A 13100-nucleotide genomic window follows, 5' to 3' on the forward strand; every position below is an offset into this window, starting at 1 on the left:
GTACGAGCATTTCCTGTTTCCATCAGCCCGGTCGTGACTATCTTTCATGCGTCAGGTAATTAATCCGCATGAAATGGTTGGATGGAGACCTGGTTACTCAAAATGCTATTTTACAGACTCAGAATGACTGTTCGGGACCTTTGGCAAGTGTAAACAAGTTATATTTTTATCCACAGTTACACCAGAAGATGGCGCTACAGCGGGTAAATATATATTTCCTGTCTTCACCGGGAGATTTAGTTAAGAGTTCCTTAATTTAATGCCTGATTATTGCAGCGAACACAATCGTGTATTTTATTTTTTGAATCCTAAACACGAGAAATAAAACATCAGTTACTAGATATAGTGTACATAGCCAAGTGCTCTGATATAGCAATATAAATACATTCATGTAGATATATTCACCTGACTAAGGTGCAGTCTCCCACTACAGAGACAACCATACTCACCACCTCGACATAGCCATGGCACAAACTGCTAACAGGAAGTCAGTGTATTGACACAATCTACAAAACCATAAACATTTTGCATGTCTTCAATTACAAGTATTTAATGTAGACTCATCACACACAACAGGGAACTTGTTGTTTCCATACATCAACATAAAAGGTGACATCACCGTGAAAATATCGTCTTATCAAACAACGTGACTGTGGTACACTGGCAGCTGACTACATGATCAGGGACTGTTTTAATGTTGTGACCCAAACATTTTTATATCTGTATATAGTGCAGAAGCTTATATAATGGTATTTCTAAGCTTTTTAAAAATGTAAATGTCATTATTTTTTTTTACATAAAAACTGTTAATGGATGGTCGATGATACCAATGAATTTATGTTTGCAGATTACAAGATCAACAACTGATAGTTGAATGATCTTCTACTGTGACATACAGCATAGGCTAGCGTTTGTATTGTTAATACTTTAGTAGTTATTAATGAATCTACATTTTCTTATTATGTACACTAGATGACCAAAGGTATGTGGACACCTGCTTATCCAACATCTCATCACAAAATCATGGGCATTAATAATGAGTTGGTCCCCCTTCGCTGCTATAACAGCCTCCGCTCTTCTGGGAAGGCTTTCCACTAGATGTTGGAACATTGCTGCGGGGACTTACTTACATTCAGCCACAAGAGCATTAGTGAGGTCGGGTACTGATGTTGTGCGATTAGGCCTGGCTCACAGTCAGCATTCCAATTTATCTCAAAGGTGTTTGATGGGGTTGAGGTCAGGGCTCTGTGCAGGCCAATCATGTTCTTCCACAACGATCTCAAGAAACCAGTTCTGCATGGGACTCGCTTTGTGCACAGGGGCAGTGTTATGATTAAACAGGAATCATCTAGAACTTAATTTTAGCGTTAAGATCTCCCTTCACTGGAACTAAGGGGCCTAGCACCGAACCATGAAAAACATCCTCATACCATTTTTCCTCTTCCACCAAACCTTACAGTTGGCGCTATGCATTGTGGCAGGTAGCGTTCTCCAAACCCAGATTTGTCCGTCAGACTGCCAGATGGTGAAGCGTGATTCATCACAGTTCTTATGCGGACGTTGCTTCCAGAGGCAGTTTGGAACTAGGTAGAGTGTTGCAACCGAGGACAAACGATTTATACGCGCTACGCACTTCAGCACTCGGCGGTCCCATTCTGTGAGCTTGTGTGGCCTACCACTTCACAGCTGAGCCGTTGTTGCTCCTAGACGTTTCCACTTCACAATAACAGCACTTACAGTTGACCAAGGCAGATCTAGCAGGGAATACATTTGATGAACTGATTTATTGGAAAGGTGGCATCCTATGACGATGCCCATGTTGAAAGTCACTGAGCTCTTCAGTAAGGCCATTCTACTGCCAATGTTTGTCTATGGAGATTGCATGGCTGTGCGCTCAATTTTATACACCTGTCAGCAACGGGTGCGGTTGAAATAGCCGAATCCACTCATTTTAAGGGTTGTCCACATACTTTTGTATATATAGTGTATGTAATGCATATTGATCGTCCAACCCTCCGTAATAAAATGAGACAGCAGACAGAGCTTAATAATTGACATACAATGTATTTATTCATTTTTGGTTATTTTCTGCCATTTAGAACTTTCCGTTGTGTACATTTTGTCTCTGTAGCAACTGTTTTTTTAAAAAGTCTAAAAAGTAAAAGGAAAAATACAATCGTTGCTAAACACCTAAAAGGGACGACATGCTTGGAAGACGAGAAACAGTAGATTTTTTTTTTGTTTTTTTTTTTGTTATGCATTTTTTCTTCTTCTTCTTCTTCTTCTTCTTTTTGAGTAACATGATGCGTCCACGTCAGGCTCCAACACACGCGGCTGGTGCTGCTTTGTGAAACAGTATTAGAAAAAAAAAAAACTACATGTGACTCTAAATTATCTTCTTTTTTTTAAACGAGAGAAAAATAAGTGGTTATAAAAATAAAGAAAAAGACTTGATGTCAGACGATGGAGGAAGAGAGAGGAGGAGAGAGGTGTAGAGAAAGAGGAGAGAGAGAGGAGAGAGAGAGAGAGGAGGAGAGAGAGGAGGAGAGAGAGAGGAGAGAGGAGGAGAGAGAGAGAGGAGAGAGAGGAGGAGAGAGAGAGGAGGAGAGAGAGGAGGAGAGAGAGAGGAGGAGAGAGAGAGGAGGAGAGAGAGAGCAGGATAGAGAGAGGAGGAGAGAGAGAGGAGGAGAGAGAGAGAGAGGAGAGAGAGAGGAGGAGAGAGGTGTAGAGAGAGGAGGAGAGAGAGGAGAGAGAGAGGAGGAGAGAGAGAGCAGGAGAGAGAGAGGAGGAGAGAGAGAGGAGAGAGAGAGGAGGAGAGAGGTGTAGAGAGAGAGGAGAGAGGTTTAGAGAGAGAGGAGAGAGAGAGAGGAGGAGAGAGGAGGAGAGAGAGAGGATGAGAGAGGAGGAGAGAGAGAGGAGGAGAGAGAGAGGAGAGAGAGAGGAGAGAGAGAGGAGGAGAGAGAGGAGGAGAGAGAGAGGAGGAGAGAGAGAGCAGGAGAGAGAGAGGAGGAGAGAGAGGAGGAGAGAGAGAGGAGAGAGAGAGGAGAGAGAGAGGAGGAGAGAGGTGTAGAGAGAGGAGGAGAGAGAGGAGAGAGAGGAGGAGAGAGGTGTAGAGAGAGGAGGAGAGAGAGGAGAGAGGTGTAGAGAGAGAGGAGAGAGGTGTAGAGAGAGAGGAGAGAGAGAGAGGAGGAGAGAGGAGGTGAGAGAGAGGAGGAGAGAGAGGAGGAGAGAGAGGGAGAAGAGGGGAGAGAGGAGGAGGGGAGAGAGGAGAGAGAGAGGAGGAGAGAGAGAGGAGGAGAGAGAGGAGGAGAGAGAGGAGAGAGAGAGGAGAGAGGAGGAGAGAGAGGAGGAGAGAGAGGGGCATGGGGGAGGGAGGGAGAGGAGGAGAGAGAGGGATGGGGGGAGGGAGAGGAGGGAAGAGCTAGGGGGTTATGTTGCATCGGGAGTGGAGGGGGGAGGATGGGGGAAGAGAGAGGAGGGAAGAGCTAGGGGGTTATGTTGCATCGGGACTGGAGGGGGAGAGGGATGGGGGAGAGGAGGGGGGAGGATGGTGTGGAGGGAGAGGAGGGGGATGCTCAGGTACAGGTAAAGCAGGGGGAAGTTGTTTCAGTTTGAGGTACGACTGATATGTGGGGGGGTAGAGGGGTGGCTGTGTGAGGGTGGAGGAAGTGGAATTTGAAGGGTAGAGGGGTGGGGGGCGTTTGGGGTGAGTGTGTGTCTCAGTTTGAGGTGTCCGAGTGCACGCTGCCCGGTGCCCCGTGAGGGGGGGTGAGGGAGGGGGGGTCGGTGCTGTCCTGCCATCCACTATCAACCTGGAGAGAGAGAGAGAGAGAAAGGGAAGCGAGGAGGGAGAGAGAAAGAGAAGGAGAGAGAGAGATGAAAAGAGGGAGGGAAAATATTTTATAAAAGACATCAATTGAAGGTATTCACATGAGTTGGTCACCCACCTACAATATCTGTTTTAAAAAACTGGCATAGACAGTGGTGGTAAACAGAGTGTTACCATAGATACTGACATGAAGACAGTGCTTGTAAACATAGTGTTACCATAGATACTGACATGAAGACAGTGCTTGTAAACATAGTGTTACCATAGATACTGACATGAAGACAGTGGTGGTAAACAGAGTGGTACCATAGATACTGACATGAAGACAGTGGTGGTAAACAGAGTGTTACCATAGATACTGACATGAAGACAGTGCTTGTAAACATAGTGTTACCATAGATACTGACATGAAGACAGTGGTGGTAAACAGAGTGTTACCATAGATACTGACATGAAGACAGTGCTTGTAAACATAGTGTTACCATAGATACTGACATGAAGACAGTGGTGGTAAACAGAGTGTTACCATAGATACTGACATGAAGACAGTGCTTGTAAACATAGTGTTACCATAGATACTGACATGAAGACAGTGGTGGTAAACAGAGTGGTACCATAGATACTGACATGAAGACAGTGGTGGTAAACAGAGTGTTACCATAGATACTGACATGAAGACAGTGGAGAGGAAACAGAGTGTTACCATAGATACTGACATGAAGACAGTGGTGGTAAACAGAGTGTTACCATAGATACTGACATGAAGACAGTGCTTGTAAACATAGTGTTACCATAGATACTGACATGAAGACAGTGGTGGTAAACAGAGTGTTACCATAGATACTGACATGAAGACAGTGGTGGTAAACAGAGTGTTACCATAGATACTGACATGAAGACAGTGGTGGTAAACAGAGTGTTACCATAGATACTGACATGAAGACAGTGGTGGTAAACAGAGTGTTACCATAGATACTGACATGAAGACAGTGCTTGTAAACATAGTGTTACCATAGATACTGACATGAAGACAGTGGTGGTAAACAGAGTGTTACCATAGATACTGACATGAAGACAGTGCTTGTAAACATAGTGTTACCATAGATACTGACATGAAGACAGTGCTTGTAAACATAGTGTTACCATAGATACTGACATGAAGACAGTGGTGGTAAACAGAGTGTTACCATAGATACTGACATGAAGACAGTGATGGTAAACAGAGTGTTACCATAGATACTGACATGAAGACAGTGCTTGTAAACATAGTGTTACCATAGATACTGACATGAAGACAGTGGTGGTAAACAGAGTGTTACCATAGATACTGACATGAAGACAGTGCTTGTAAACATAGTGTTACCATAGATACTGACATGAAGACAGTGGTGGTAAACAGAGTGTTACCATAGATACTGACATGAAGACAGTGGTGGTAAACAGAGTGTTACCATAGATACTGACATGAAGACAGTGGTGGTAAACAGAGTGTTACCATAGATACTGACATGAAGACAGTGGTGGTAAACAGAGTGTTACCATAGATACTGACATGAAGACAGTGCTTGTAAACATAGTGTTACCATAGATACTGACATGAAGACAGTGGTGGTAAACAGAGTGTTACCATAGATACTGACATGAAGACAGTGCTTGTAAACATAGTGTTACCATAGATACTGACATGAAGACAGTGGTGGTAAACAGAGTGTTACCATAGATACTGACATGAAGACAGTGCTTGTAAACATAGTGTTACCATAGATACTGACATGAAGACAGTGCTTGTAAACATAGTGTTACCATAGATACTGACATGAAGACAGTGGTGGTAAACAGAGTGTTACCATAGATACTGACATGAAGACAGTGGTGGTAAACATAGTGTTACCATAGATACTGACATGAAGACAGTGGTGGTAAACAGAGTGTTACCATAGATACTGACATGAAGACAGTGGTGGTAAACATAGTGTTACCATAGATACTGACATGGAAACAGAGTGTTACCATAGATACTGACATGAAGACAGTGCTTGTAAACATAGTGTTACCATAGATACTGACATGAAGACAGTGCTTGTAAACATAGTGTTACCATAGATACTGACATGAAGACAGTGGTGGTAAACAGAGTGTTACCATAGATACTGACATGAAGACAGTGGTGGTAAACAGAGTGTTACCATAGATACTGACATGAAGACAGTGGTGGTAAACAGAGTGTTACCATAGATACTGACATGAAGACAGTGGTGGTAAACAGAGTGTTACCATAGATACTGACATGAAGACAGTGCTTGTAAACATAGTGTTACCATAGATACTGACATGAAGACAGTGGTGGTAAACAGAGTGTTACCATAGATACTGACATGAAGACAGTGCTTGTAAACATAGTGTTACCATAGATACTGACATGAAGACAGTGCTTGTAAACATAGTGTTACCATAGATACTGACATGAAGACAGTGGTGGTAAACAGAGTGTTACCATAGATACTGACATGAAGACAGTGATGGTAAACAGAGTGTTACCATAGATACTGACATGAAGACAGTGCTTGTAAACATAGTGTTACCATAGATACTGACATGAAGACAGTGGTGGTAAACAGAGTGTTACCATAGATACTGACATGAAGACAGTGCTTGTAAACATAGTGTTACCATAGATACTGACATGAAGACAGTGGTGGTAAACAGAGTGTTACCATAGATACTGACATGAAGACAGTGGTGGTAAACAGAGTGTTACCATAGATACTGACATGAAGACAGTGGTGGTAAACAGAGTGTTACCATAGATACTGACATGAAGACAGTGCTTGTAAACATAGTGTTACCATATATACTGACATGAAGACAGTGGTGGTAAACAGAGTGTTACCATAGATACTGACATGAAGACAGTGGTGGTAAACAGAGTGTTACCATAGATACTGACATGAAGACAGTGGTGGTAAACAGAGTGTTACCATAGATACTGACATGAAGACAGTGGTGGTAAACAGAGTGTTACCATAGATACTGACATGAAGACAGTGGTGGTAAACAGAGTGTTACCATAGATACTGACATGAAGACAGTGCTTGTAAACATAGTGTTACCATAGATACTGACATGAAGACAGTGGTGGTAAACAGAGTGTTACCATAGATACTGACATGAAGACAGTGCTTGTAAACATAGTGTTACCATAGATACTGACATGAAGACAGTGGTGGTAAACAGAGTGTTACCATAGATACTGACATGAAGACAGTGCTTGTAAACATAGTGTTACCATAGATACTGACATGAAGACAGTGCTTGTAAACATAGTGTTACCATAGATACTGACATGAAGACAGTGGTGGTAAACAGAGTGTTACCATAGATACTGACATGAAGACAGTGGTGGTAAACATAGTGTTACCATAGATACTGACATGAAGACAGTGGTGGTAAACAGAGTGTTACCATAGATACTGACATGAAGACAGTGGTGGTAAACAGAGTGTTACCATAGATACTGACATGGAAACAGAGTGTTACCATAGATACTGACATGAAGACAGTGCTTGTAAACATAGTGTTACCATAGATACTGACATGAAGACAGTGGTGGTAAACAGAGTGTTACCATAGATACTGACATGAAGACAGTGGTGGTAAACAGAGTGTTACCATAGATACTGACATGAAGACAGTGGTGGTAAACAGAGTGTTACCATAGATACTGACATGAAGACAGTGGTGGTAAACAGAGTGTTACCATAGATACTGACATGAAGACAGTGCTTGTAAACATAGTGTTACCATAGATACTGACATGAAGACAGTGGTGGTAAACAGAGTGTTACCATAGATACTGACATGAAGACAGTGCTTGTAAACATAGTGTTACCATAGATACTGACATGAAGACAGTGCTTGTAAACATAGTGTTACCATAGATACTGACATGAAGACAGTGGTGGTAAACAGAGTGTTACCATAGATACTGACATGAAGACAGTGATGGTAAACAGAGTGTTACCATAGATACTGACATGAAGACAGTGCTTGTAAACATAGTGTTACCATAGATACTGACATGAAGACAGTGGTGGTAAACAGAGTGTTACCATAGATACTGACATGAAGACAGTGCTTGTAAACATAGTGTTACCATAGATACTGACATGAAGACAGTGGTGGTAAACAGAGTGTTACCATAGATACTGACATGAAGACAGTGGTGGTAAACAGAGTGTTACCATAGATACTGACATGAAGACAGTGGTGGTAAACAGAGTGTTACCATAGATACTGACATGAAGACAGTGGTGGTAAACAGAGTGTTACCATAGATACTGACATGAAGACAGTGCTTGTAAACATAGTGTTACCATAGATACTGACATGAAGACAGTGGTGGTAAACAGAGTGTTACCATAGATACTGACATGAAGACAGTGCTTGTAAACATAGTGTTACCATAGATACTGACATGAAGACAGTGGTGGTAAACAGAGTGTTACCATAGATACTGACATGAAGACAGTGCTTGTAAACATAGTGTTACCATAGATACTGACATGAAGACAGTGCTTGTAAACATAGTGTTACCATAGATACTGACATGAAGACAGTGGTGGTAAACAGAGTGTTACCATAGATACTGACATGAAGACAGTGGTGGTAAACATAGTGTTACCATAGATACTGACATGAAGACAGTGGTGGTAAACAGAGTGTTACCATAGATACTGACATGAAGACAGTGGTGGTAAACAGAGTGTTACCATAGATACTGACATGGAAACAGAGTGTTACCATAGATACTGACATGAAGACAGTGCTTGTAAACATAGTGTTACCATAGATACTGACATGAAGACAGTGCTTGTAAACATAGTGTTACCATAGATACTGACATGAAGACAGTGGTGGTAAACAGAGTGTTACCATAGATACTGACATGAAGACAGTGGTGGTAAACAGAGTGTTACCATAGATACTGACATGAAGACAGTGGTGGTAAACAGAGTGTTACCATAGATACTGACATGAAGACAGTGGTGGTAAACAGAGTGTTACCATAGATACTGACATGAAGACAGTGCTTGTAAACATAGTGTTACCATAGATACTGACATGAAGACAGTGGTGGTAAACAGAGTGTTACCATAGATACTGACATGAAGACAGTGCTTGTAAACATAGTGTTACCATAGATACTGACATGAAGACAGTGCTTGTAAACATAGTGTTACCATAGATACTGACATGAAGACAGTGGTGGTAAACAGAGTGTTACCATAGATACTGACATGAAGACAGTGATGGTAAACAGAGTGTTACCATAGATACTGACATGAAGACAGTGCTTGTAAACATAGTGTTACCATAGATACTGACATGAAGACAGTGGTGGTAAACAGAGTGTTACCATAGATACTGACATGAAGACAGTGCTTGTAAACATAGTGTTACCATAGATACTGACATGAAGACAGTGGTGGTAAACAGAGTGTTACCATAGATACTGACATGAAGACAGTGGTGGTAAACAGAGTGTTACCATAGATACTGACATGAAGACAGTGGTGGTAAACAGAGTGTTACCATAGATACTGACATGAAGACAGTGCTTGTAAACATAGTGTTACCATAGATACTGACATGAAGACAGTGGTGGTAAACAGAGTGTTACCATAGATACTGACATGAAGACAGTGGTGGTAAACAGAGTGTTACCATAGATACTGACATGAAGACAGTGGTGGTAAACAGAGTGTTACCATAGATACTGACATGAAGACAGTGGTGGTAAACAGAGTGTTACCATAGATACTGACATGAAGACAGTGGTGGTAAACAGAGTGTTACCATAGATACTGACATGAAGACAGTGCTTGTAAACATAGTGTTACCATAGATACTGACATGAAGACAGTGGTGGTAAACAGAGTGTTACCATAGATACTGACATGAAGACAGTGCTTGTAAACATAGTGTTACCATAGATACTGACATGAAGACAGTGGTGGTAAACAGAGTGTTACCATAGATACTGACATGAAGACAGTGCTTGTAAACATAGTGTTACCATAGATACTGACATGAAGACAGTGCTTGTAAACATAGTGTTACCATAGATACTGACATGAAGACAGTGGTGGTAAACAGAGTGTTACCATAGATACTGACATGAAGACAGTGGTGGTAAACATAGTGTTACCATAGATACTGACATGAAGACAGTGGTGGTAAACAGAGTGTTACCATAGATACTGACATGAAGACAGTGGTGGTAAACAGAGTGTTACCATAGATACTGACATGGAAACAGAGTGTTACCATAGATACTGACATGAAGACAGTGCTTGTAAACATAGTGTTACCATAGATACTGACATGAAGACAGTGCTTGTAAACATAGTGTTACCATAGATACTGACATGAAGACAGTGGTGGTAAACATAGTGTTACCATAGATACTGACATGAAGAAAGTAGGGGTAAACAGAGTGTTACCATAGATACTCACATGGAGACAGTGGGGAGGAAACAGAGTGTTACCATAGATACTGACATGGAAACAGAGTGTTACCATAGATACTGACATGGAAACAGAGTGTTACCATAGATACTGACATGAAGACAGTGGTGGTAAACAGAGTGTTACCATAGATACTGACATGGAAACAGAGTGTTACCATAGATACTCACATGGAGACAGTGCTTGTAAACATAGTGTTACCATAGATACTGACATGAAGACAGTGGTGGTAAACAGAGTGTTACCATAGATACTGACATGGAAACAGTGGAGAGGAAACAGAGTGTTACCATAGATACTGACATGGAAACAGAGTTTTACAATAGATACTGACATGAAGACAGAGTGTTACCATAGATACTGACATGAAGACAGTGGGGAGGAAACAGAGTGTTACCATAGATACTGACATGAAGACAGTGGTGGTAAACAGAGTGTTACCATAGATACTGACATGGAGACAGTGGGGAGGAAACAGTGTTACCATAGATACTCACATGGAGACAGTGGGGAGGAAACATGGTGTTACCATAGATACTCACATGGAGACAGTGGGGAGGAAACAGAGTTCCTCCAGGCAGCTCCTCATAACATCCCGTCAGGAGTGTAGCACGGTGCTGGGTATCCACCTGGGGGAACAGACCAGCAGGGGGCGCTTTACACACTAGTACAGACTAATACTACATTTATACACACACTGGTACACACCAATACTACATTTATACACACTAACACTACATTTATACACACACTGGTACACACTAATACTACATTTATACACACACTGGTACACACTAATACTACATTTATACACACTAATACTACATTTATACACACTAACACTACATTTATACACACTAACACTACATTTATACACACACTGGCACACACTAATACTACATTTATATACACACTGGTACACACTAACACTACATTTATACACACACTGGTACACACTAATACTACATTTATACACACACTGGTACACACTAATACTACATTTATACACACACTGGTATACACTAATACTACATTTATACACACTAATACTACATTTATACACACTAACACTACATTTATACACACACTGGTACACATTAATACTACATTTATACACACACACTAATACTACATTTATACACACTAATACTACATTTATACACACTAATACTACATTTATACACAAACTGGTACACACACTAATACTACATTTATACACAAACTGGTACACATACTAATACATTTATACACACACTAACACACAGACTGTTGCACATTAACACTGCAAACTCAAACACTAATACACTAACACACACAGATACACACACACACACACACACACACACACACACACACACACACACATACTACTACTAAAAGGTACAACTGAACAGGGGTCAGAGGGGCTCTATAGGGGCTGGGGGGTTGGTAGCTGATACTACTAAAAGATACAACTGAACAGGGGTCAGAGAGGCTCTATAGGGGCTGGGGGGGTTGGTAGCTGATACTACTAAAAGGTACAACTGAACAGGGGACAGAGGGGCTCTATAGGGGCTGGGGGGTTGGTAGCTGATACTACTAAAAGGTACAACTGAACAGGGGTCAGAGGGGCTCTATAGGGGCTGGGGGGGTTGGTAGCTGATACTACTAAAAGGTACAACTGAACAGGGGTCAGAGGGGCTCTATAGGGGCTGGGGGGTTGGTAGCTGATACTAAGGGGTACCAATGATACCACCGGGAACACAGGTGGCAGTTTGGGGGGATTGAGGGGGGGCAGGAGAGAGGAACAAGCAGCTATAACAGGGGAACCATTTTGGGGAGGGGGATCAGGGGGGTCTTACTGCAGGCCTACCTGAGGCTGCAGAGGAGGGTTGAGAAATAACCCCTCCCCATTGGTCGGGTGTAAACCGGGGTGGGCGTGGCCTGTGTTGGGCCGACTGTACGACCCTGGCGAGCCTGCGGAATGTCATAACCAGCCAATCAGGAGAGAGGCTTTTGTGGCAGGGAGCGGTTGATTGGTGGGGCGGGTAATAAGAGGCGGGTTTAAACTTTGTTAGAAGGGAGACTATGGAAGAGGTAATTGTGTGAAAAAGATGTGGCTGGTCTTGGTGGTGCCGCTGTGTGTGTTTGTATGCGAGCGAGCGCGTGAAATGCACCCCCACGTGGTCTACGACTGTGTGTGTTTGATGTCCGAGCGTGAGTGATCCTGGCGCGGACGCACACGTATGTGTGTGTGTGTGATGTCCGAGTGTGTACCTGAGTTGGGCGTGGCGGGGGAGTTGGCCTGGCTGGCCTGTGAGGAGACGCTGGCTGCATCTACAGCTGTTTTCACAGCATACAGGTTCGCTTCCTCCTGGAACTTCCCTATGTTCTTCTTGTACCTGATCCTCTTGTTCCCAAACCAGTTAGACACCTGAAAGAGAGAAGTAGGGGGGGGGAGTAGGGGGGGGGGGGGGCAGGGAGAGAGACGTGGGGGGGGGGGAGACGTAGGGGGGGCAGGGAGAGAGAGACGTAGGGGGGCAGGAAGAGAAGTAGGGGGGGAGAGAAGTAGGAGAGGGAGAGAGAGAGAGAGAGAGAGGGAAGTAGGGGGCAGGGGAGGGAGAGGGGGGGGGCAGGGAGCAAAATAGAGGGTCGTAGGGGGCAAGGAGAGGGAGGGGGGAGAAGGAGGGATGGGAACAGTAGTGACAATATGAACAGCAGTATTAATACCTCCTATAACCCCCTACCCTGACCTCAGACATTG

The 13100-nt window shown here is 42.9% G+C and overlaps 1 protein-coding gene across 2 annotated transcripts in view; it reads right to left on the reverse strand.

The window, feature by feature from the left end:
* Window positions 1-2044: 2044 nt before the first annotated feature.
* Window positions 2045-13100, reverse strand: part of LOC110494887 (pre-B-cell leukemia transcription factor 1) — a 42806-nt gene continuing 31750 nt past the window's right edge. The window contains exons 6-9 of one of the 2 annotated variants that reach the window (XM_090195110.1): window positions 12614-12770; window positions 12210-12313; window positions 10900-10986; window positions 3458-3812 (exon numbers count right to left, since the gene is read on the reverse strand). In XM_090195110.1, coding sequence (XP_090051236.1) covers window positions 3720-3812; window positions 10900-10986; window positions 12210-12313; window positions 12614-12770 — 441 coding nt within the window. In that variant the 3' untranslated portion in view covers window positions 3458-3719. Of the gene's footprint in view, window positions 3813-10899; window positions 10987-12209; window positions 12314-12613; window positions 12771-13100 lie in introns of both variants that reach the window. The other variant, XM_090195111.1, reaches the window with a different exon arrangement.

Source organism: Oncorhynchus mykiss, chromosome 13 (genome assembly GCF_057628025.1).
Source record: "Oncorhynchus mykiss isolate SJ-2025 chromosome 13, ASM5762802v1, whole genome shotgun sequence".
NCBI lineage: Eukaryota > Metazoa > Chordata > Actinopteri > Salmoniformes > Salmonidae > Oncorhynchus > Oncorhynchus mykiss.